General features: G+C 37.2%; 1 protein-coding gene across 4 annotated transcripts in view; it reads right to left on the reverse strand.

Moving 5' to 3' along the window:
* Positions 1 to 27,031, reverse strand: part of MYO5A (myosin VA) — a 182,592-nt gene that overhangs the window by 92,316 nt on the left and 63,245 nt on the right. For all 4 annotated transcript variants that reach the window (XM_037021015.2, XM_037021011.2, XM_073211863.1 and 1 more), the window contains exons 3-5: positions 25,558 to 25,729; positions 23,513 to 23,657; positions 2,261 to 2,417 (exon numbers count right to left, since the gene is read on the reverse strand). In XM_037021015.2, the coding sequence (XP_036876910.1) occupies positions 2,261 to 2,417; positions 23,513 to 23,657; positions 25,558 to 25,729 (474 nt within the window). The remainder of the gene's footprint in view (positions 1 to 2,260; positions 2,418 to 23,512; positions 23,658 to 25,557; positions 25,730 to 27,031) is intronic.

The raw sequence follows: 27,031 nt of genomic DNA on the forward strand, positions 1-27,031 counted from the left end.
GATGAGTAGAAATCTCCTTAGCCACTGGCCTGTGATGTTAACCATGTAGGATGTTTTTTACCCCATGAGGAGTTTTAGCAGATCATTGGAGACCCAGACATGCCTTTCTTGACATCACATTAATGGCTCTGATATAAAGACTTGGTCTTGAGGCAGGTTTAAATTGTCTAGGCCACATAGTCAATATTTTACCTATGTTTTCTCCCTGTAACTGTAAACTCTGTTACTATTCTTCAGCCCCATATTCCATTTTAATCATTTAAATTGGGATGCCTTCATTTGTAGTTGCTGAAAATTAATTCTCTCTTTACGAAAGTGTCTTAATCCAAATTCCTTAGAGAAACTAAACAGTAACATAGAAGGAAGTAACTATGTGTAACTGATGTCTTCTTTTCATTCATCTAGCTAACAGGGTAAATTCCTTATAAATGCATACTAAAAATCATCTGTGGCCATTCCAAATTTTTAAGATGACTACTGCTAACACAATTGAAATCTGTATTGTAGAAAAACCATTGTAGTTATTTTTTGAAAGAGAATATAAAAAGGTCATAAAATATTTCATTCCACTTGACATGTTCTAGAAGGTTAATTCCAGACTTACATTATTATATGGTGCAGGCCCAGAAGAGATGGGATTTCCTGATATCATCACAATCAAGAGATTGGGATATTCTATTTCAGGGCCTAAGAATGACTTAGACTATTGCCAAATAATCAAGAATTCATTGTCATGAGCAAAAACAGCCAATGTAAAGGTAGGAAGCAAAGCCCAATTTTCTGACCCAAAACCAAAAACTGGCTCTACAGATTGTATTCCCCCAGTGTTAATGCCACTGGCATTCACCACTCTATCTGTAGCTTAAATTCTTTCAAAATCTTCATATTTGCTTAAAAACTTTGCTACTCACTTTGGGCACAAACACCTGTTTCCTCCTCTCAGAAAACCTCCCCAGTTTTCTCTCTATAGTGCACCCAGCCCAGGAGGCCCCTTAACGTCCCCAGCACATCTTGACCTTTGGAGCCCAAAAAGAGAAGTCCCACTGTTCTAGGCACCACAGCATGCTGTCCTGAAGCGTCACACACAGCACTGCAAACCAGACACAATTACCTCTGGACTGATAATTGCAAAAGCCACTTGTACCACAGGTGCACCAGGCCAGTTTTAAACTCCATCTGTGTCAAATAAGGCTTGACAAAGGGAAAAAAACGGGAATAAAAAATGCTGATTTGAATTTTTAATAAGAAGATTTGTTTCTGTATGTCCAAACTAATTTCTTTCCATTTAATGAGACCTATTTTTCTCCATTTAATAGAACTGCTTACAAAAATGTAACTTTCCTAAGATCATATTAATAGACAAATAATTCTCTAGTTACAGATCCTAAAATACTCAAATTCTCACACAAATAGGTCCATTTACTTTGGCATTAGCATTTCTACTTAGTATGCATATTCCACTTTTGAAAGGCTATCTTTTCACAATTCTTCCTTTCTCAAGAACTTATGGCTATTGAATTTCTTTTTCTAACCTAAATCTGTGTGATGCGCTTGACAGAAACAAGAAGGAAAATGTTTACAAGATCATGATTTAAGTTTATAGTGCAAATCTGGAAAAAAATTAAAAACTTATAGCTAAACAGGCTGGATTAAGTACAGGAAAGGTAATGTGGGCAAAGGAACAATGAAACTCATTCATGCTGGAGCATAGTGAATCCTATGTTTGGGAAACAGCTTAAATAAGAACTCAGGATTGGCGGGAAATGAGTTACTTCTAGTACAAGGGGCAATAGATAGGAGTCAATTAACTAAGAAAAGAGAAAGTTTAGAAAACAATTTAGAGGCAACAATTCAATGGAAGGTTAAAAATGCAGGATTATGGAATAAAACAGATTCCTCCATAGCTGGGCCTTACTCAAGATGTCTACCCTACTGAATTTTTATTTTTCCTAGATCTCTTATTAACATATGGAAAGTATTTTTTTACTTTTAGAGGCTAGAAGATCCCAGACTTTCTGACATGTGCTGTATCAATTAATTTTTTTTCTCCTTTTTTTAAATTAAAGTATCGATATACAATCTTATGTTGGTTTCAAATATATAGCACAGTGGTTCAACAGTTACTCATATTATTAAATCCTTACCCCCTCTAGTGTGGTTACTATCTGTAAAAGTGGTAAGATGTTAACAGCATCAATAAATTTTTTTAGCACATTTCTTAACATAGAATATAACGAGGCAAAGCCTGCTGCTGTCTTACCTCCATGATGGGGTTGGAGGCCAAGACTTTCTCCTCAACATTGGCTTCACTGGCAGAACCACTTACAGTTGCAAAGTAGCGCATGGCATACTTGGCTGAGACGGTTTTTCCTGCCCCAGACTCTCCACTTACAATGATGGACTGATTTCGTTCATCTCTATAACACAAAGAAGAAGAATAAGCGGCACTGCTGCCCACTGCTGAGCATCGCTGACATTATTTCCGCTGTATATTCATCAGTGAGTTTCTGCTGGTTTGTATACACAACAATGTGGGAAGGAATGTAAGAATGATATTTCCTTGGGAAAAAAAACTACTTATAAACTAATAATGAACAGAGAGGAAGAAGATATTAAGCATTAAATTAGCCTTACATCTAAGGATGAATCAGTAATAGAAGGCCTCTGATTTTTGTGTATGTGTATATTTCAAACATTTAATCCCTAGAGAATTATTTTGGTGTACTACAGTATTGTTATCAGCCACCTCAGAAGAGAAAGGAGCCCAGCAAAGGCATTTAGAGGAAAATCGTATGTAATTAAAATTATAAATCGTCTATTAGCTAACAATCCATAAAGAAGCATCTCTCACAAACTCCAGCTCTTACTAAAATATCTTCATTACAAGAGAAGAAATGGTTCACTTGCTGGCTGATTTGTTCAAATATGTCAAAACTCAAAGGCTATCTACTATTACATCTTAAACTCATTCACCCCTGACTCAAAAACTCTAAGTGATGAATTTGCTCACAAGACTATCATCTCTTTGAGGATAAGGACTTATGTCATCTTTAATTTAATATCCAGCACTTAGTTCAGAGCCTGACACAGCACAAATGCTCAATAAATGTGTGTTAATTACAAGTAAATACAACTTCGATAAGCAACCTAGACCAGGAATAAATTTCTCTGCTTTGGCTATGATTTCCACTAGGACAGAAGCAGGAAAACGTCTACTTCCTGAGATGAAACCAGCAGTCAGCTTTAGTTCATCAAAATACCTGAACAAGCACATAAAAGTTGTATGATTTGTCTGCTTAGTTTACAAAGAGACAAGATGGGTTCCAAGGGTTTTAGCGGAACTACCCTACAAGGCCACAAGGAGAGGTTAGTCCACTGCCTTATTTCACAGACCTTGAAAACACAGCAGCAGTACCCAGTTCAGCCTGAGAAGGTACGTTCACATCGCACTACCAGGGCCGTGTAGTTGCATATTCCTGGCACTCTGACTCCCTTACGTTGTGGGGAAGACCAGGAGGACCTGGGTGACACAGCAAGGAACGCTTAATTCTTACAGTACAAGCTTGCACATAATCCTCATTTTTATGAAACATCCTTGAATCACATACTCACCATCTCATTTCCTTTTTATTTGAATTTTAGACCCAACTGGATACTCCCATTACCTCTGTTCATTCATGGATGATTTTGAGATAAATCACAAAACAGTTCCTATTGTGATGCCAATGTCCTTTCTCACAGTCATTTAAAATGTCCTCAGAATTTATCTTTTTTGATACATTAAGCAAGAGGCAGTATCACCAATCTTCAGACTCCCTTCTACAATATGATCAGAAAAATGACCTCTTCCTCATTCCTGCAGGATCAGTTCTGTCACTCCACCATATGATAGCTACCTTGACAAAATTCTCCCGGCACTCCTTCCAATAGCAAACAAGGTGGGGAGGCTTCCACTAGCTGATGATAAGAAAATATTACTGGGAACTGCTATACCAGACTGTACTGCCTTGGAAAGACTGTTACAAGTCTTAATGACAAAATGTACCAGAAAGTCTAAAAATTCATATGTAATCGCCCCTACCTATAATAAGGGTAAGAAGAAAAATATTAAAGGCAACAAAGGATCATTCAAACAAATCACAGAAATTTCTACGAATACATGCATATACACACTGATGTCAATTACACAACAGATACGTTTTCTTTTACAGCATGTAGGATCCTGGATCCTTATGACCAACAGTTTTTAATTTTTTTAAGGGACTTCATTATTTCTTATATTCCCCTTTTTGGCAGAGAGGCTTTCCTTTTATTCCAAGCCTAGTAGAGCATCCTAATAGATAATTAAGTATACTTATCCATCATATAAACTTCTCTGTGTCCAGTTCTAGCCCTACACCTGTCATTTATCAGGCTCATGGCTTTGAGCAATTACATGACCTCTCTGGGTCACAGTTTCCTCATCTTTTAAGATTAAGTAGTATCTAAAGTCCTGCTCAAATTCTAATGTACTATAATCTAAAAGTCTAGCTCTGGACTTGATTTTTCAGATGTTGGACTGGCCATGGCCTGTGTACTAAGCTGGGGTAAATTCTTGGGACAAAGGCCAATTGGAGCAGGACAGGCCTATGGATACTCGGATGCTCTTAAATGGTAATATCTGAATGGGCAACATTTCTTCTCTGGAGGACCCTGAATCTGAGATGGCCAAAACCCATAAAAAGCTATAAAGCAAAAAGTGTAAAATCATCTATGCACCTAACTTTTAAAACAGGAAAAAAAATAGAAATCTTTATAAAATAAGTATAATAAAGTCTTTAAAATGTTTTTCAGCTCCACATGGCCGTAGGAAGAAATGTCAAAAGGACAGGACAACAGCAGAGACAGGTAAAAGTGAGGAGCCGAGGAGGTGGAGCCAAGATGGTGGCATGAGCAGAGCAGTGGAAATCTCCTCCCAAAAACACATAGAGCTATGAAAATATAACAAAGAAAAATCTTCCTAAAATAGAGCCCACAGGACACAGGACAACATCCAGACCACATCCACACCGGCAAGAACCCAGAACCTTGCGAAGGGGGTAAGATACAAGCCCCGGCCCGGTGGGACCCGAGCGCCCCTCCCCTCGGCTCCTGGCGGGTGGAAAGAAACCGGAGGGGTTTTTTTTTTTTTTTTGGCGAGTGCTTTTTGGAAGCCTTAAAGGGACAGGGACCCCGGTGCTAGGGAGGCAGGGTAGCGGGACTGGTGAGCGGGTGCCTGGGACCGGCGCCTGAGGACAAAGAATATCTCGCGTTTTTCCCTGCGGGACCGGTGGGGGGCTGCCTGAGACCGGCACATGAGGATGGAGGAAATCGCACGTTTTCCCCTTTTTTTTCCTCTTTTTGGCAAGTGCTTTTTGGAAGCCTTAAAGGGACAGGGACCCCGGTGCTAGGGAGGCAGGGCAGTGGGACTGGTTAGAGGGTGCCTGGGACCAGTGCCTGAGGACAAAGAATATCCCGCGTTTTTCCCTGCAGGACCGGTGGGCGGGTGCCTGAGACCAGCACCTGAGGACGGAGGAAATCGCCCGTTTTTCCCCTTTTTTTTTTCCCCTTTTTGGCGAGTGCTTTTTGGAAGCCTTAAAGGGACAGGGACCCTGGTGCTAGGGAGGCAGGGCGGCAGGACTGGTGAGCGGGTGCCTGGGACCGGCGCCTGAGGACAAAGAATATCACGCGTTTTTCCCTGCAGGACCAGTGGGTGGGTGCTTTTTGGAAGCCTTGAAGGGACAGGGACCCTGGTGCTAGGGAGGCAGGGCAGCAGGACCAGTGAGCGGGTGCCTGGGACCGGGACCTGAGGACAAAAAAAGAAATCAAGTGTTTTTTCCTTTTCTTTTTTTTTCTGTTCCCTCTCTAATTGTTGCTGTTGTTGTTTTGGTTTGGAGAGTGCTTTTTGGAAGTCTTAAAGGGGCAGGACAGGTCACTTAGACCAGAGGCAGGGAATCTGGGGATCTCTGAGCACTCTAACCCCCTGGGCAGCAGGGAGCACAGAGGCCCCTTACCGAGATAAATACCCTCCCAGCCGCTCCCCCTCCAACGGGGCTCCACCATTTTGGAGGAGCAGCCCCAGCCAGGTCACGCCCACAGCAACAGCGGAGATAAACTCCATAGCAACCGGGCAGGAAGCAGAAGCCCTGTGTGCACACAGCTGCCCAGCACAAGCCACTAGAGGTCGCTATTCTCCCAGATGAGGAAGGCCACAAACCAACAAGAAGGGAAGCTCTTCCAGCGGTCACTCGTACCAGCTCTGCACACTATCTCTATCACCATAAAAAGGCAAAACTACAGGCAGACAAAGATCACAGAGACAACACCTGAGAAGGAGACAGACCTAACCAGTCCCCCTGAAAAAGAACTCAAAATAAAAGTCATGAACATGCTGACAGAGATGCAGAGAAAAATGCAAGAGCAATGGGATGAGATGCAGAGAAAAATGCAAGAGCAGTGGGATGAAGTCCGGAAGGAGATCACAGATGTCAGGAAGGAGATCACAGAAGTGAAACAATCCCTGGAAGGATTTATAAGCAGAATGGATAAGATGCAAGAGGCCATTGAAGGAATAGAAGCCAGAGAACAGGAACGTATAGAAGCTGACATAGAGAGAGATAAAAGGATCTCCAGGAATGAAACAACACTAAGAGAACTATGTGACCAAGCCAAAAGGAATAATATTCATATTATAGGGATACCAGAAGAAGAAGAAAGAGGAAAAGGGATAGAAAGTCTCTTTGAAGAAATAATTGCTGAAAACTTCCCCAAACTGGGGGAAGAAATAATCGAACAGACCATGGAATTACACAGAACCCCCAACAGAAAGGATCCAAGGAGAACAACACCAAGACACATAATAATTAAAATGGCAAGGATCAAGGACAAGGAAAGAGTTTTAAAGCCAGCTAGAGAGAAAAAGGTCACCTATAAAGGAAAACCCATCAGGCTAACATCAGACTTCTCGACAGAAACCCTACAGGCCAGAAGAGAATGGCATGATATACTTAATGCAATGAAACAGAAGGGCCTTGAACCAAGGATACTGTATCCAGCATGACTATCATTTGAATATGATGGCGGGATTAAACAATTCCCAGACAAGCAAAAGCTGAGGGAATTTGCTTCCCACAAACCACCTCTACAGGGCATCCTACAGGGACTGCTCTAGATGGGAGCACCCCTAAAAAGAGCACAGAACAAAACACACAACATATGAAGAATGGAGGAGGAGGAATAAGAAGGGAGAGAAGAAAAGAATCTCCAGACAGTGTATATCAGCTCAATAAGCGAGCTAAGTTAGGCAGTAAGATACTAAAGAAGCTAACCTTGAACCTTTGGTAACCATGAATCTAAAGCCTGCAACGGCAATAAGTACATATCTCTCAATAGTCACCCTAAATTTAAATGGACTTAATGCACCAATCAAAAGACATAGAGTAATAGAATGGATAAAAAAGCAAGACCCATCTATATGCTGCTTACAAGAAACTCACCTTAAACCCAAAGATAAGCATAGTCTAAAAGTCAAGGGATGGAAAAACATATTTCAGGCAAACAACAGTGAGAAGAAAGCAGGGGTTGCAGTACTAATATCAGACAAAATAGACTTCAAAACAAAGAAAGTAACAAGAGATAAAGAAGGACACTACATAATGATAAAGGGCTCAGTCCAACAAGAGGATATAACCATTCTAAATATATATGCACCCAATACAGGAGCACCACCATATGTGAAGCAAATACTAACAGAACTAAAGAGGGAAATAGACTGCAATATATTCATTTTAGGAGACTTCAACACACCACTCACCCGGAAGGATAGATCCACTGGGCAGAAAATAAGTAAGGACACAGAGGCACTGAACAACACCCTAGAACAGATGGACCTAATAGGCATCTATAGAACTCTACATCCAAATGCAACAGGATATACATTCTTCTCAAGTGCACATGGAACATTCTCCAGAATAGACCACATACTAGCTCACAAAAAGAGCCTCAGTAAATTCCAAAATATTGAAATTCTACCAACCAATTTTTCAGACCACAAAGGTACAAAAGTAGAAATAAATTCTACAAAGAAAACAAAAAGGCTCACAAACACATGGAGGCTTAACAACATGCTACTAAATAATCAATCGATCAATGAACAAATCAAAATAGAGATCAAGGAATATATAGAAACAAATGACAACAACAACACTAAGCCCCAACTTCTGTGAGACGCAGCGAAAGCAGTCTTAAGAGGAAAGTATATAGCAATCCAGGCACACTTGAAGAAGAAAGAACAATCCCAAATGAATAGTCTAACATCACAATTATCGAAACTGGAAAAAGAAGAACAAATGAGGCCTAAAGTCAGCAGAAGGAGGGACATAATAAAGATCAGAGAAGAAATAAACAAAATTGAGAAGAATAAAACAATAACAAAAATCAATGAAACCAAGAGCTGGTTCTTTGAGAAAATAAACAAAATAGATAAGACTCTATCCCAACTTATTAAGAGAAAAAGGGAATCAACACAAATCAACATAATCAGAAATGAGAATGGAAAAATCACGACAGACTCCACAGAAATACCAAGAATTATTAAAGACTACTATGAAAACCTATATGCCAACAAGCTGGAAAACCTAGAAGAAATGGACAACTTCCTAGAAAAATACAACCTCCCAAGACTGACCAAGGAAGAAACACAAAAGTTAAACAAACCAAATACGAGCAAAGAAATTGAAACGGTAATCAAAAAACTACCCAAGAACAAAACCCCAGGGCCGGACAGATTTACCTCGGAATTTTATCAGACACACAGAGAAGACATAATACCCATTCTCCTTAAAGTGTTCCACAAAATAGAAGAAGAGGGAATACTCCCAAACTCATTCTATGAAGCCAACATCACCCTAATACCAAAACCAGGCAAAGACCCCACCAAAAAAGAAAATTACAGACCAATATTCCTGATGAATGTAGATGCAAAAATACTCAATAAAACATTAGCAAACAGAATTCAACAGTATATCAAAAGGATCATACACCATGACCAAGTGGGATTCATCCCAGGGATGCAAGGATGGTACAACATTCGAAAATCCATCAACATCATCCACCACATCAACAAAAAGAAAGACAAAAACCACATGATCATCTCCATAGATGCTGAAAAAGCATTTGACAAAATTCAACATCCATTCATGATAAAAACTCTCAGCAAAATGGGAATAGAGGGCAAGTACCTCAACATAATAAAGGCCATATATGATAAACCCACAGCCAGCATTATACTGAACAGCGAGAAGCTGAAAGCATTTCCTCTGCGATCAGGAACAAGACAGGGATGCCCACTCTCCCCACTGTTATTTAACATAGTACTGGAGTCCTAGCCATGGCAATCAGACAAAACAAAGAAATACAAGGAATCCAGATTGGTAAAGAAGAAGTTAAACTGTGACTATATGCAGTTGACATGATATTGTACATAAAAAACCCTAAAGACTCCACCCCAAAACTACTAGAGCTGATATCGGAATACAGCAAAGTTGCAGGATACAAAATTAACACACAGAAATCTGTAGCTTTCCTATACACTAACAACGAATCAATAGAAAGAGAAATCAGGAAAACAATTCCATTCACCATTGCATCAAAAAGAATAAAATACCTAGGAATAAACCTAACCAAAGAAGTGAAAGACTTATACTCTGAAAACTACAAGTCACTCTTAAGAGAAATTAAAGGGGACACTAATAAATGGAAACTCATCCCAGGCTCATGGCTAGGAAGAATTAATATCGTCAAAATGGCCATCCTGCCTAAAGCAATATATATACAGATTTGATGCAATCCCTCTCAAATTACCAGCAACTTTCTTCAATGAATTGGAACAAATAATTCAAAAATTCATATGGAAACACCAAAGACCCCAAATAGTCAAAGCAATCCTGAAAAAGAAGAATAAAGTAGGGGGGATCTCACTCCCCAACTTCAAGCTCTACTACAAAGCCATAGTAATCAAGACAATTTGGTACTGGCACAAGAACAGAGCCACAGACCAGTGGAACACATTAGAGACTCCAGAAATTAACCCAAACATATATGGTCAATTAATATTTGATAAAGGAGCCATGGACGTACAATGGCAAAATGACAGTCTCTTCAACAGATGGTGCTGGCAAAACTGGACAGCTACATGTAGGAGAATGAAACTGGACCATTGTCTAACCCCATATACAAAGGTAAACTCAAAATGGATCAAAGACCTAAATGTAAGTCATGAAACCATTAAACTCTTGGAAAAAAACATAGGCAAAAACCTCTTAGACATAAACATGAGTGACCTCTTCTTGAACATATCTCCCCAGGCAAGGAAAACAACAGCAAAAATGAGCAAGTGGGACTACATTAAGCTGAAAAGCTTCTGTACAGTGAAAGACACCATCAATAGAACAAAAAGGAACCCTACAGTATGGGAGAATATATTTGAAATGACAGATCTGATAAAGGCTTGACGTCCAGAATATATAAAGAGCTCACACGCCTCAACAAACAAAAAACAAATAACCCAATTAAAAAATGGGCAGAGGAACTGAACAGACAGTTCTCTAAAAAAGAAATACAGATGGCCAACAGACACATGAAAAGATGCTCCACATCACTAATTATCAGAGAAATGCAAATTAAACCTACAATGAGGTATCACCTCACACCAGTAAGGATAGCTGCCATCCAAAAGACAAACAACAACAAATGTTGGCGAGGCTGTGGAGAAAGGGGAACCCTCCTACACTGCTGGTGGGAATGTAAATTAGTTCAACCATTGTGGAAAGCAGTATGGAGGTTCATCAAAATGCTCAAAACAGACCTACCATTTGACCCAGGAATTCCACTCCTAGGAATTTACCCTAAGAACGCAGCAATCAAGTTTGAGAAAGACAGATGCACCCCTATGTTTATCGCAGCACTATTTACAATAGCCAAGAATTGTAAGCAACCTAAATGTCCATCGGTAGATGAATGGATAAAGAAGATGTGGTACATATACACAATGGAATACTACTCTGGCATAAGAAGTGGAAAAATCCAACCATTAGCAGCAACATGGATGGAGCTGGAGAGTATTATGCTCAGTGAAATAAGCCAAGTGGAGAAAGAGAAATACCAAATGATTTCACTCATCTGAGGAGTATAGGAACAAAGGAAAAACTGAAGGAACAAAACAGCAGCGGAATTACAGAACCCAAAAATGGACTAACAGGTACCAAAGGGAAAGGAACTGGGGAGGATGGGTGGGCAGGGAGGGATAGGGGGGGAAGAAGAAGGAGGGTATTAAGATTAGCATGCATGGGGGGGAGGGAGAAAGGGGAGGATGGGCTGCACAACACAGAGAGGACAAGTAGTGACTCTACAACATTTTGCTAAGCTGATGGACAGTAACCGTTATGTGGTTGTTTGGGGGGACCTGATATAGGGGAGAGCATAGTAAACATAGTATTCTTCATGTAGGTATAGATTAAAAATTAAAAAAAAAAAAGAAAGAAAGAAAGAAAGAAAGAAAAGGGGGATTACTCCTTGATAGGATAAAACTATTGGTAAATCAAAGATCAACGCATGCTTTAAATATCCTTAATGTTGATCACTTAAAGGGTGTCAGATGATCAGCTATGGAGGTACTCTTTTCTGATAATATTCCTTTCTCTTAATAAAAAATAAAAAATAAAAAAGCAGTTACTGTGTGCTGACCTCCAATGAGTTCTGCACAGTGGTATAGAGGGCATGTCAAAGTGTGGGCAAAGGGTCTGTTTGTTTCTATGCAGAAGATCAAGGCCTAGCTTGGATACCCAGAAAATGAACTAAGATACGATATGAGGAGGAGCTTCCAGCATCAGCACTCTCTGGAGGACTTGTGCCGGGGGATGATCATCAAAAAGCCTCCACAGGGATCCGGACAATGCTGCGGTTGTGGCTGCATCCAGCCCACCGTCTCCTGGACTTGCCATAGGAATGAGGAGGGAGATGTCTAGGCTGGCATGTGCATACAGTGAGACAATGAATTTGACCGGATCTGTACTGTTGGAACTCAACCAGGAGTTGGGAGGGGTGCAAGGTGTAGCACTCCAAAATCTTATGACTATAGACTATCTACGGTTAAAAGAACATATGGGATGTGAACAGATCCCAGAAATGGGCTGCTTTAATTTGTCTGATTTCTCTCAGACGGTTCAAGTACAGTTGGAAAATATCCATCATATCATAGACAAATTTTCACAAATGCCTAGGGTGCCTAAATGGTTTTCTTGGCTTCACTGGAGATGGATGGTAATTATAGATTTCCTTAGTTTATGTCACCGTATTCCTATTACGTTAATATGTGTGTGCAAATTAGTAGTTTAAAACCTATACATACTTAAGGTACTCTATAAGAAGATATGTCAAAGAAATAATCAATCCTCCCATGTTTCCTTCCATATGCTACATCTGTAGCTTTTCTTCTTTTTTCCTAATTACAACCCTTAAATAGAATTCGTGCCTCATATCGAATTTACCGAGTATCATAATTCCTCCAGGTGGTAAAGATACCTCGAGACAAGTGCTGGGCATAGAAGCCACAGGGCATAAATCTGTAAAGAAGTAAAAAGCTAACCTTTTCAAACAATATGGCTTCTCTCTCACTTACCAACTTTACATTTCCCTGTATGGCCCCGGAAGAGGACTGGTTAGCCAGAGATGGGTAAGATTCCTCAAGGGAGGAACAACCTAAGACAGGCACAGTCGCAGGGGGGCCATCAGGTGAGAATTTGGGGATCAACAGAGGTGAGGCTCAGAACCTCACCCCCCCTGCTTTGAGAGAAATCTTCTGCATCCGTGGATGTTTTGCTGCCCTTGTCTAGCCTGGATTAATACTTAGTCCATAGGCACACACTTGATCATCTGATCATCTACATTTGCCCTCTTACAGCACTAAACTATGTTTTTTACCTTTATCTTGCATCTACCTACCACTTCAGCATTTTATTAAAAATAAAAATAATAATAATAATAAAGGGAGAAATGTGGGATCAACATATAAATCAAGTACAAAAATCAAACGAATATTCATATTTGACCTGATTGTTTATAGGTCATAATGTGTGATCAAAACCGAAAGTTTCTGTGATGAATGCCCTTGTACTGTTCACCATGTAAGAATTTATTCACTATGTAAGAATTCGTTCACCATGTAAGAACTTGTTCGTTATGCTTCAGAAGATTGGAGACTGACGAGAATTAGACTTGAGATGGATTAATGATTGTACATTGAGCATTGACCCCCCTATACTGAATTTTATTGTTGTTAACAACCATTTGATCAATAAATATGAGAGATGCCCTCTCAAAAAAAAAAAAAAAAAGTGAGGAGCCGAGCAGAGACAGAGGGAAAAGGGTGGTACCTAAGGGTGACACACAGTAATGACACACAAAGGGGAAAACAAGAAGAGGTGGGAAGAAAACAGACAAAAACATCAGGGGAAAAAATTTAAAGGTTTCAAGATGAATATCAGAATACCTTCTTCTTTTCATTTGAGCTGCAGGCTTTAGATTGTTACATATATGTAAATAATAAGTTACTGTTCTTTAAATTTTTGACTTGCTCATCAGCCACTACTCATAATACTTCAGGTATTCTTGTCTTTATTTTACAAGAACCTTTTTCCTATTTTTGGGGTGTAAATATCACTTCAAGGGCCTGACAAAACCAAGCTAAGGAAAAAAGACTCTCTACTCTTCATCAAAGACAGATCAACCTGAAACATCTTAAGGACACACGAACCAAAGATTTATGATTTCTTGCTCTGCCATTACTCTCAAGGGCTTCTACAATTATCCTAAATAGCCTGGGTAATGGGTGTCTTGGAGTAGAGGTGAGCTCTTCTAACCTGTTTCAGTCAATGATGGTTCCATGTAAACTAAAAGCCCCCACCTAAAATTACTGCTTTGTTCATTCATTCAACAAATACGTAATGAACAGCCACTAGGGGCCAGGTACTTTATGAAGATAAAAGACTCTAAGGTTATAGACTATTAAGAGAGACTGAGGAGTACACAGTTAAAAAACAGTGGAGCAATTGTTAAAAAGAGATCTATCGACGATACTTTGAAAACATGGAGGAAGGGTATGGAATTTGTGGGAGATGTGAGGGGATGTCAGAAAATGCTTTCTAAAACTGATGCCTTAATTGACTCCTATATAGTAATTAGGAGAAAACTAGGTTGTAAGGCAAGAAGGCAATGGGAATTAAATTATATAGAGGCACCTGAAGCCCCAGGAAAAAATATTCAAGGATAGAATGAGAGCTGTTACACTTTGGTCCATTTTCCTTGTTCGGCCCTCAGTATCTATAGCTATTTGGTTTGCCCAGCTTTTCCTTATATTATATCTATTAAGTTTTCATTTTGTATCAGGTTTTTAAAGATTTTCCTTTGAACTTGACCCTTAAAAAATATAATTCCTCTAGTTTATCATATTGAATAATGAATGAATAGTTATTCATATCTTCCAAGATCATCAACTTGTCCTCTGCAAATTTAATGAGCAGGCCTTCCATTCACATCCAGGTCTTTAACAAGGAAACTAATACCAGCCACAAACCTGACTCATATGGAACATAAGTTAATATCCACCCATGTTATCACCTCTGATAACCCACTATATGTTGTCTTGGTTAGGTGAATGAACACCTAAGTCTAATTTTTAGCTTAAAAGTGAACATGTTTGTATAGAACAAAATCTAGAGTTTTACTTTTTCATAGTTAATCGTTTCTTCCTTTTTGGATTCTTTGTTAAAAAGACAGAATATTATATTAGTGTAATATAATGGTTTCTCCTAAAGCTGTTTTTACAGTGGTGACTTAAAGATGTGGCTTCACTTGAAATTCTAATCCCTATCTCTCTGTTAGAGAGGTGCTAGGTTTTTCTACATTATTATCACTCATCAAAATGAAGCTGCTCTGCTCTGTCTCTGTATGAGTTTTACTTTTTATCAATCCCAAAAAGAAAAGATTTAAGCTCTAAAGTTGATACTAGACAATGAATTCACAATAGCAATATTTAGTGTTATTTTTGAAGTGTAAATATTTATGATAAAAGAACGTTCTGGCACACTGGTGAAAACTGTGTTTTAGAGAGGCAGATAGACTACTCAGGAAATGAAAGTAAACATCCCTAGAGGTACTGCTGAGGTCATTCAATTTGTGCTGAGAAGCCTGTCACTTGTTTGTCAAATCCTCCCACATCAATCTTACTTCTTTTCCATCAGTTCAGAGCCTGTGAGACTAATATAAAGATGTCATTACAGAAACAGCCAATTATATTTGTTTATAACTTAGAGATTCTTAAACTTACTGTAATTTATTCATATTACTCATTAAGTAGATAGTACTCATTAAGTCCTAAATTTATGTAATAAAGAATTCTGAAGAAGAATTATTTACCAGATGCTGAAGAGATCTCCAAGTAAAACTTGAGTGGGAACATGAATAATACATAGAATTTAGGCAGATAATGAAGCAGGGAGAAAGATATTCTAAGCTGAATACATGGTACAGAAATGGAAGTATGCAATGTTAATTCAAGGGACTAGACGTGTTACTATAGAGCCTTGCTGTTGAAAGTAAGAAAATTAAATAAGAAAAATAAAGTCTCAGAGCTGGATTTAAAGCTCAGCTCCCAGCTACTGGCTATTAGCATGATAGCCCAAACAAGTCACTTTCCTTGGTTTCCTCTCCTGTAAAGCAAGGGTGATGATGTCTGCTCTCAGGGATGTAATGAAGCTTAGAGAGGTAACATGCCTGACACCATGCTTGGTATCAGCAGGCATCTAAACATGGTAGATATAACTAACATAAGTTAATTCACCTTTGTATATCATACATAAGATTCCTTATCAGAAAGCATGTATTACTTCAAATCTATTTGCACAAATAGGACACTTGGTACCACGGTGCAGCTGAGTCACAGTTGGTAGCAGGAGAGGTTTTATAATCATAACAGCCAGGATCTACTTGGCAGATGAACTGCAGGACAACGAAGCATTCACAAACTGCTTAACCAAACGAAAGAAGGGGCCACCCTAAGGAAAGGAGTGACAATAAACAAGAGTCAGGAGTAATAAATTCACATGAGAGGCTGAAGAGGATGAAAAGAATGCAGACATGAGACTCTATAATGATGAAGATATTGATGACAGTCATGGCCTATATTTAAATACTACTTAGTATTTTTCAAAGTGTTTTTATGTTTATTATGTAATTTTCACAGATATTTTTTCCTCATTGGGAGAAACAATAACACAGACAGACTAGATAGCTTATCCAAGGTTAGAGCAGAGCTGGGTTGTTACTCCTCATCTCCTGTTTTCAGGGGGAAAGTTTGTTGTGCTCCTTCTGTTCTGTCCCAGTTTCTTATTATATTTTCCACTAGGAAGAGGGATTCATTTCCATGAAAGAGAGAGGTAAGGTAACAAATGCATAGCAAAGAATCCGATAAAGGTAAAACTAGACCATCTAGTGAAATTACCCCATTTTATTTACAGAAGATAAAACTAAAACCATGGAAGACCAGGAGATTTAAGCTTATAGCTTAGACTTACTTATTGATGGAACTGTGACTAGTACAGATACTATTTTCATTTTCCTAAGGTTATACATATAGCTATCTAATTTACTTCAAGAAAACTCATAAATGAAAATTAGTTCAAAACATTTATTTACTTTACCATTTGCAGTGGAGAGAAAATGTACCAAATTAAAACAATCAGTTTCACCGCATTTTAAGAAAACAAAAGAAAAAAATCCGATGTTTTCAGGAAAATAATGTGATTTAGTTATCAGAGAATAATCTGTTCCATAAAGTGAACAGACTGGCAAGAATGTGAAACAAGAATATGAGAATAAAAACAGACATAGCAGCCCACTGAGATTCTCTCCTCTGTAAATCAACAAGACTATTAAAATTAAGAGGCTAGTCTGTGAAGGTATTTTATGAAGGCATTGTTCTCAGTAAGGGGCATGCTTAGAAAGGAGTCACGAGTCAAGGATCAGTCCTAGTTATTACTTCTGGCACCAGACATATACCTACCGGGGAAGAATCACTCATGTCAGCTCTGCTTTGAGGATAGATGTCTAAAATGCCATTTCGACCTTACAGATCTAAAATGGAACTCTAACCCTTCCTCCTCCCGTCCTCACACCCACATTAGACAACCTGCTCTTCTTTCGATGTCCTCCATCTCAGCAAATAACAACTCCAACCTTTTAGATGCTCAGACCAAACCCTTGTGACCAAACCCTTGTCACCATCCCTAGTTCCTCTTTTTCTCTCAAACTCCCACAAAATGAAGGCTTTGTTCACTGTTTTAAAAATATACCCAGAAGCCATACCTCCATTTCTTGCCATCTCTGTTAATACCCTCAATAGATTATCATTATCTCTTGCTCTGATCAATACAAAAACCTCCTAACTAATCTAGATTCTACCCTTGTCCCACTACAGTCTGTACTGTTTTTGTTTTTCCTAACTTTACTTTTGGTATGATTTTAAACTTACAGAAAATTGCAAAAAACACTAGTAAAATGTACTCCCATGTATGCTTTACTCATATTCACCAACTATTTAAGTTTTGCCCACTTATTTTATTAATTTCTCTTTCTCTTCTAATACATTATGAAACATTTAAGAGTAGATTGCAGACATGATGACTCCTACAAATTTTAGAGTATATTTCCTAAGAATAATGAGATGCTCTTAATATCTACAGTGATCAAAATCAGGAAATGTAACATTGACATAATAGTATTATATAATCCACAGTCTGTATTTAAATTTTATCAATCATCTAGCAATGTCTCCTGTATGGCTACCTTCCCTCCACCATCATCAAAGATTCAATTCAGAATATACAGTGCATCTAATTGGCATGTATCCTTTGTCTCCTTTAATCATTAACAGTTTTTTAGCCTTTCTTTGACTTTTTTGGTCTTGATAATTTTGAAGAGTATATATGGTTATTCTGAAGAATGTTCTAAATTTTCAGTTTTTCTGGTGTTTCCACATAATTAGATTCAGGATATGTATTTTTGGTAGGAATCTGTAATCAATTCTTAACACAGCTGCCAGATCAGGCCATTCCTCTGTTAAAAATCCACACTCAGTTGACTCACAGACACTGAGAAGTGACTGGTGGGTAGGTGAGGAGGGTGAGGGGAATAAAGGGGCACAAAAATTCTCAATCATAATATAAATTGGTCATGGGGATAGGAGTGGCATGGAGTAGCGGCATGGAGACTATAATAGTAAATGATTCTGCAACATCTCCCTAAGTTGATAGACAGTAACTGCATTAGCAAGGGTGAGGATTTAATAATGTGGGTAACTGTTGAACCACTGTGTTGTATACCTGAAACTAGATTGCATGTCACCTATGCTTCAAAATAAACAAACAAATAAATAGACTTAGACAATTAAAAAAAAAAACACACTAAAAAAAAATTAAGTTTACTACACATAATCCATGTGGCCTTGAGTGGTCCTTGATCTCTCAGTCTGAAATATTATTCCCCTAGATATCCATATGGCTTGCTTTCTCCTTCCCTTCAGGCTTTTACTCGAAAAACAGCTTTATTTTTTATGGAGTTACATAAGTTGATACCAAAGTTTGTATAGAAAAACAAACATCCAAGAACAGCAGGAAAATAATGAAAAAGACAAAACTATTAGGAGGCTTAATGGTACTAGACATGAAAACATACTATAAAGTTGCTATAATTAAAGCAGTATGATACTGGGCCATGAATAGATAAAGGAAGTTGAAAAGAATAGAGCCAAGAAATTAACCCAAGAACATAAGAAAATTTAGTATACGATAAAGGAGGCATCCCAAGAAACTGGGGCAGAGATGGGTTTCTTAATAATTGATGATGGCATTATTAGGTAGCCATTTGGCAAAAAGATAAATTTAGATCCATTTCTCATGTCATACAAAAGAATAAATTCCAATGGGATCAGGGATCTAAAAGTAAATTATAAAACAAATCAAAGACTAAAATAAACATGGATGAATTCTTCTTTTATCTTGGTGTAGGAAAGGTTTTCTAACAGTGACTCAAAATCCAGAGCAATAAAAGAAAAGATTGCTAAATGTGCATGGGAAAAAAACACCATAAACAGTCAAAAGAAAACTGATAAATTGGTGGTAATATATATATAATATATATCACAGGCCAAGGGCTAATATTCCTAGTATGTTTTTTTAACTCTTAAAATTGATGGTCAAAGGATAAAACACAATAGAAAAATGGAAAAAAAACATGAATGGACAATTCACTCCATAAACAAACAAAATGGCTCTTAAACATGTGAAAAGATGTTTAAACTCATTCATATTTAAAGAAATGCAAATTAAAACAACATTGAGCTCTCATTAGATTTGCAAGAACTAACAAGCAAAACTACACATTTTGTTGATGAGGCTATGGGGAAATAGGCACTATTAAACATTTTTGGTTGGAATACAACTCATCTAGAGAGAATCTGGCAATACCTAACAAAGCTACATTTATACCTACCTTTTAATCTAGCAATGGAAATTTCAGCAATTTACCTGGAGCTACATCTCTAAAAATACATATAACTAAGGCTGTTATTACAGCATTGTTTATAATTACAAAATGTTGAAAACAATCTAAATGAGCATACCTGGGAAAGTGGTTGAATGAGCTAAAGTGGGTGTGGAAGAAAAGAACTAATCTAACTTTGGAAATCAGTACTTTATCTGTAAGACCAAAGATAAAATGAAATGGACACATATATTATACTTGACTGGTAAATCTGCTTTTCATAGGTGTATAGGTGGTATTTCTGAAAGGACTTTACGAGTATTCTAGAATTGAGCAAAAAAGTAAATATACTATGGATAATGAGAGCCAGGCTTCTCAAGATCCAAAAAAGGAGTTAAATGAAGGAAAAAGAGGAAACAAGAATAATAACTATGATTTTGGATTGAAACTGGAGGTATCATTATGAACTCATGGTTTTTAACATAAATATATAGACATAAAAATAGATACAGTTGTATGTGCGTGTGCAAAAAGATGTGCAAAGTCTTTCATACTTAGAGAAAGGCAAATATAAACAACATTGGGACACCATTTCCCAACTGTCAGTTTGGTAAAAATCTAGCAGTATGAAAACACATTCTGTCAGTGAGGTTGCGGCAAAACATATTTCCTAATTCTGTGCACTGAGGACTTAAGGGAAATGATATCCCAGTGGTAATAAACACACCTAGCACCTGTATCTTGGTTTCTAAGTACCATTCTCCAATAAAAGAAAGCAGAGCCCCTTGAAGAAATGCCTGGTTCCAGGATTTGGGCAAGGAAATTAGAAATAAGTCATGTGGTGCTAGAAAGTAAGGAAATGCTCAAAAAATGACAGAGGACTATTGAAAAGACACTTGAAAGCACTCCCAGTGGCCAAATCTAAGACAGTTTGAACAAAATAAACAATAATAGTAAGGAAGAATAATCCATAGAATGAAATAAATATCCATGAGTCCATATTGATACAAGTAAAAAATAAATAATAAACAAGAGCGGGAAAAGGAATAGCTCTTCCTTAGAGTAGAATTCCTATTCATATATGCAAAGGAAATGATGGAAAGACCAAATAACCACTTGGCAAACACCACAGTAATAATGACTGCAGGCAAGAATCATCAATGGATATTAAAATCAATGAGTGAAAATATTATGAGAAAGAGGATAGCTGATAGTTTCAAAGTATTTTCAGATAAGATATTAATTTCAAAACTTAAAATACTTTAAAGTAGAGAAATCTAGTAGATACCACCTTAACCAAGTAATCAAAGGTAATATCTCCAGTAATTGTTATCTTGTATCTCCTTTATCTGATGAAAAGTACATTTCTGAGATATGGCTGCTAAAAATGCATAATTTCAATCTAATCAAGAGAAAACCTTAAACTTTCATACGGGTAAGATTTTTGTTTTTGGTCTTATTTCTCTAGTTTTTTCACTGCTGTGCCCTTGAGGCCTACAAGATAGGCTAATACTCTTCAGAAGTGTCAAATTCATGGAAGGAAAAATTACTAATAGATGGTCTTAAATTGAAAGAGTCCAAGACCAAACTGAGTGCAATGTATGATTCTAGACTGGATCCTAGACCAGAGAAAGGATATTAGAGGAGAAATGAACTGTGAACAAGCTTTTTTGATTAGTTAATAGTATCATATCAATGTGAATTTCCTACTTTCAATAATTAACTATGGTTACATAACATGTTAACATTTGGGGAACCTGGATATAATATGGTAACTCTGTGTACTGTTTTCCAACCTTTTTGTAAGCCTGAAATTATACTTTCCAGCCCACAAGCATTCTGTACCTTTATTTTTTCAAAATAGTACTTCTTAATATGTGTCAAACTGTGTACCTTATTTATTTTTATTATTTATCATGCCTCATTTCATGAGGATAAGAATTTTTGCCTATTTTGTCTAGTTTGTTCACTGCTTGTCCCCCATGCCCAGAACAGCCTGGATGGTGTTCAGTAAAGGTCTATTGAGTAAGTGATGAACTGTACTTTCCTGAAGATGGGAGGGGCCTCTAGGAGACTGGCAATGTAAAACACCAAGAATCACATTTGCTAAAGATGGCACATCTTCATTTGGTAAGAAAAAAATGGGAAGAAATGATCCCGCAACATCAATTCCTGACTGTATGCCTATAGCAGACATGGTCTTTTTAAGCAGCTGTGGCATATTTTATGGGTATAGATTTATTCATATGTAAGCATAATATCATAACTGACTGAAGCATATTTGAAGATTACCAAAAAAAACAAAACTGAGCAAAGGGAAAATAAACAAACCTTCAGTTAAGAAATCACATTGAGTGGCTGAGTCACTGGGGAATAATGAGAGGGAAATGTAAGGAAACCAAAGTGAATCTAAAGGTAAAAAGCCAGAAATATTCATGTAAATCTAATACTAGTCATGGATTACCAGTAACAAAAATGATAACAGCTAAACTTTCATATTTAAGAATAGTATTTTCAAAGAAGTCATATAATTCTCTATAAATAGTATAAAATTCTTCAAAGATTACTTTAAGGGTCTAGCACTCCATACAATTCCCTCCCTGCCCAGTACTTCTCAGCTTATACTTGTGTGGCATTAATGTTGTAATGCAGTCAAAATTGTTGGGCTTTTCTAACTAAGGGAAAAAATTTAACTGATAGATGGAATTTTCTCAATGTTAGGCTTAAAAAAATAACATTTCTTAAGCTTTTGACATGCATTAATGTTTTATAGCAGAAACTGTTATAATATGGCATGTTATATCGTACAAAACTACATTTAGTCATTTTATATTTAATATGTCAATATTGCATCATGTCAGACTAATGGAATTAGAAAACTAGTCTTCCTCATTATGTGGCCCTGGGAAAGTTACATAACTCCTCAATGCTTTACTTTTCTCATTTGTAAGATGAAGATTAACAATACTACTAATATCAGAAGGCTGTTCTGAGGACAACATTCATTAATAAATGGAAGGCAATTAAACAGTCCTTTGCACATAGAGAGTACTTAATAACTGTTAGCTGTTATTACAAGTATTTATAATACTGTATTAATAAAAGGGCATAATGACTTCAATGGGCTCTGTCACTAAACAATTCTAAAATTCCATCACACACTGGTCCAATTATGTACAAACAAACACTCTCTGGTCAGAAAGAAAATAAAAACCTCTGCAGTATTAGTTTTCTTTCCACTTGAGGATTTCCCGCATCGTATTTATAACATGCTAAATCTACACCTGTAGGCTGGTGAAATGACTTAAATAAATATATACTATTGTATGCATCTGCAGTTTTGCATTACACTACATCATATTATTAAGAATATTATCTAGTCTTGAAAGGAGCTTTTCTCCCATTCTCCACTCTCAAAATGTTAGGGTTCCATTGTTGACATCAAAGATATTTTGCTGATGCTGCTCAGGATAACTGATGCCCTAGCACATAATGCTAACATTAAAATTCACACTTCGTTGAGATTTAATTCTCAGATACAGGCATATTTATTTGAGCCTTTAGGCCTTTTAGTGCTGGTCTGCCACTTGCAGCTGAATGACACGGGACAAGTCACTTACTATCACCAATCCCTGATCCACTCGTTTGTAAAACGTAAAATCTGTCCTAGCATAGCCTCAGCATCACAGTGAGATTCCAAAGGCAGTTTTTAAATACTGCACGTCCTTTTACAAATGTGAGGTAGTAATGCAGGCCATTTGAGACAAACTAGTCAAGGCTACTTATTTAATAATAATTTAAAGTTGCCATTGATTGTACTTAAAAATATCTGTGACTCAGCAAAGAAGAAATTATCACATCTAATAAGAGTCATGAAATAATAAACAGAGCTTCCACCAACCTGGCCATTTGCTTGTAAGCTTCTTCAGCCACTGCGAAGATATGTGGATCCATATCCCCCATGTTCTGACCACTGTATGCATTAATAATATCTTCTCCATAAATAGGCAGCTGTTCATAAGGATTTATAGCTACTAGGACTATACCTGGGGGAAGGGGTCAAAAAACAAAAGAAGTCAATGCTACCCTAATGGGCATATCAAACTTGGTAATGTGAGAATCAACTTAACACAAATTTCAATTTCAGTTGATACTGAACTAACAAATCATTAAGGATCAAAATACATCACAGCCTTTGCCTCTGAACCCATTACACCTAGTCCCTAACTAAAATGCTATTTAAAAACTGGACCAAGTTATTTAAAATAATGAAAATTGTGGTGATGACAAAATAACTTTATATACTTCATATTTAAACCAAGAATGCCACTTGTAGAAATTTATCTGAATGAAATAATCAGAGATTCATGCAAAGGGTTTTCTAAAATAAAGATGTTTATTATAATGTTATTTATAACAGTGAAAAGTGTAAACAAAATATATAATAAAGGGAGAGTGGTTAAATACATTTTGTTATATCCATTTGACAGACTATTGTGCTACCATCACAAATCATGTTCTTAAAGAGTATTAAATGTCATAGGAAAACACAACACAAAACTATATACAGACAGATTCTGATTTTATATCTATTTATTCTTGCTCACATATATAGACAGGATATAAGTCAACATAATACTGATAATTTTTCAGTGTGAATTACATACAATTCTTTTTTATTTTTCATGCTTTTAAAAAATTTTCTTTGAATTTTACAAAAGGTGTATATTAACTTAATGAAATCATTCATTTAACAAATATTTATTTAGCTCCATCTATATTTCAAGTCTTTTCTAAGTGCTAGGTTTATAATAGTAAACAAAAAGAGAAAACATTTACCCTCATGAGCCTTAAATTCTTGTGGGAAATTCAGATAATTAATAAGAGAATTCAGAAAATACATATATCATAGGTTAGATATCAGTAAGGAGAAGAGAAAAAAATTGAAAAGAGAAAGAACATGGATACTAAGGAGGGGAAAAAGGGCTTATGAGTTAGGGCAGGCAGCGAAGGCTTCACTGAGAGGGTAACATGTGCAAAAAAAAAAAATTAACTGAAGAAAAATGAAAATTACGAAAAGAAACATTCCATTAATAGATAGGGAAGTAAAAGAGTTAATATCAATAATATAAATACATTAATTCTATTAAGAAGAAAAGATAGCTATGTCCAACCAAAACAGGAGAGTAGCAAAGAGATGATGAGCACTGAGGTGGGTACATGAAGCAAATAAACTTAGAAGGAAATGAATGTAAATTCCAGACCTAAGCCTCCGAGGAGAGTGGTTAGTGAATGATAAGTCAGTCATGAAAAAAAAAAAGCCAAGGATGAGGGAGAAAATAAAAGAGGAAGAGGACAATGGAGAGAGAAAAAAAAGAAGGAAAGGGAGAAAGGAACCCAAATGTGTACACATGTGCAAGCTTAATTTCTACAAGAGAGAAAAAGAATCCTGAGCTGGATCGCTGGCAGCTAATACACAACGGGCAGGGGCCCAGGCAGGCAGATTGAGCAAGAATAGTTACTAAGAGTCAAGTCAGTCCTGCTTTTCCAAGTAACTGAGAAAAACAGAACACTGAACTTTCTGAACCAACTACAAAGATAAATCTTTGGACATCTACTCTTCATGTAGGCACTTTTGTAAAAGATGAAAATAACTGGAAAACTGGCATTGAATTGGACATATGACTTCTGTGGGGAGGGGGAATCCAAACGATAGGTTGAGTTCTATTTATTTTGAGCAAATGTATGTAAATTCACAAAACAGCTTATTCAATATAAAATGCAACTAGCTAATGAGCACTGGTACATCTTTTTAAGAACACTCAAGTGATTTTGACTGTAAGAGGAAATCCAACAACAGTCATCTTTCCCCATGCACATATTTCTATGACTATGTCCATTAGAGGAAAGAGTTCACAGTCCACACAGACAGCATGGCACACTTACCACAATATGTATAAATTAGTTTGGAATCAATAAAGCGGACTCTGAGATTGTGGAGTACAGCAGGCTCATGAAGATAGCTGAGGGCTGTGAGGTCATTTTCACCCACAAGTATGTCAGGGTTTCTTAAGTGAGGCAGTTCATTGGTCTTTGGATCTAGACGATATTCCAAATCCTGAAAATGCACAAGATACAGCATCTGCATAAATTATGGTGATAAATATGAAACAGCCCCAGGCTTTTTGCTTATTTCCTATTCAGCTATTTGCTTTTCAGCTTTTTACACGCATTCCTTCCTAGCACCTTCCAAAACCACAAAAATTGGTAAAAATGGCAAAAAATAAGAAGAGTATTCCTTTTCACCATATGTATTAACATATTAACAATTTTTGTTAATACAGTTTCAGAAGTCACAGCTTAGATTTTTTGCCCAGTTACTGGACCAGAAGTTTTTAATCTGGTACTTTTTTTGTGGTCCTGGGTATGCTATTTAACTAGATATTTCCTTTGTAAAAAGGACATAACAGGAGTAGCTTACATAGACGTAAAAGTTAAATGAGGCAGTGACTGGCATGTGGTCAATACTTGGGAGCCCCTGGACCCCAAGAGTTCCAAGAATCCCCTGAAACTAGGTGGAACACTTTGTATGTTTGTACATATGAGTAAACATATACACATATGTGTACTTATTTTTTAAAGAGAGTCAGTAGTTTTCACCTGATTTTTAATGAGGTTGCTTGACTCCAAAAGTTAAGTACTACTCACCTTAAACCAAGGACATATGGCTCTATGGCAAAGCCATGCATGCAAATTGTCACTCAACTATGTAGTAAGGGTAAATAAAAAAAGAAAGTAAAAAGGAAAAAAAATACAATTTAATTGTAAGGAGGGACAAGCTGGTTTCATAAAAAGCCACTTTTGTTGATATTGAGGAGATATACAGATCAAATATTCAAATTAAGATTGAATGAACTATGCTAAATGGGAAAGCAAATTTACACTCTGTACCTTAACCTCTCTCTGCCTGTTTATTAGGGCCTATAATGTCCTTCCCAATGCTGATGGGTCCTTACATTGCCCTGCAATATACAAAAGCCACTTCTGGCTGTTTGATCTCAGGCAGAACTATTTCATGTCTCTGAGGTTTGGCTTTCTTATTTGGAAAATAGTTATAATAACACCTACCAACTTACAGGGTTGCTGTGAGAATTAGCATAAGAAAATATAGCCCAAAGTGCCTAATATAGTGCCCAAAAAAGAGTAGAAGATCAATAAATGTTGGATCAATTAATTCCTTAGTCTGGCATTCAAAACCCTCCTAATCTGGCATAATTCTACGCTACTTTCTTCCCAACTAAACTCTTGGCCTCTATTTCACTCTCCTGAGATTCATGCTCCATGCTGCCATGAATCCGTCCTTTCTAAATCACAAACCTGGCACCTTCCTCTGTTGAAAAACACTAAGATTACTCCCTGT

Source organism: Manis javanica, chromosome 8, assembly GCF_040802235.1.
Source record: "Manis javanica isolate MJ-LG chromosome 8, MJ_LKY, whole genome shotgun sequence".
Classification (NCBI taxonomy): Eukaryota; Metazoa; Chordata; class Mammalia; order Pholidota; family Manidae; genus Manis; species Manis javanica.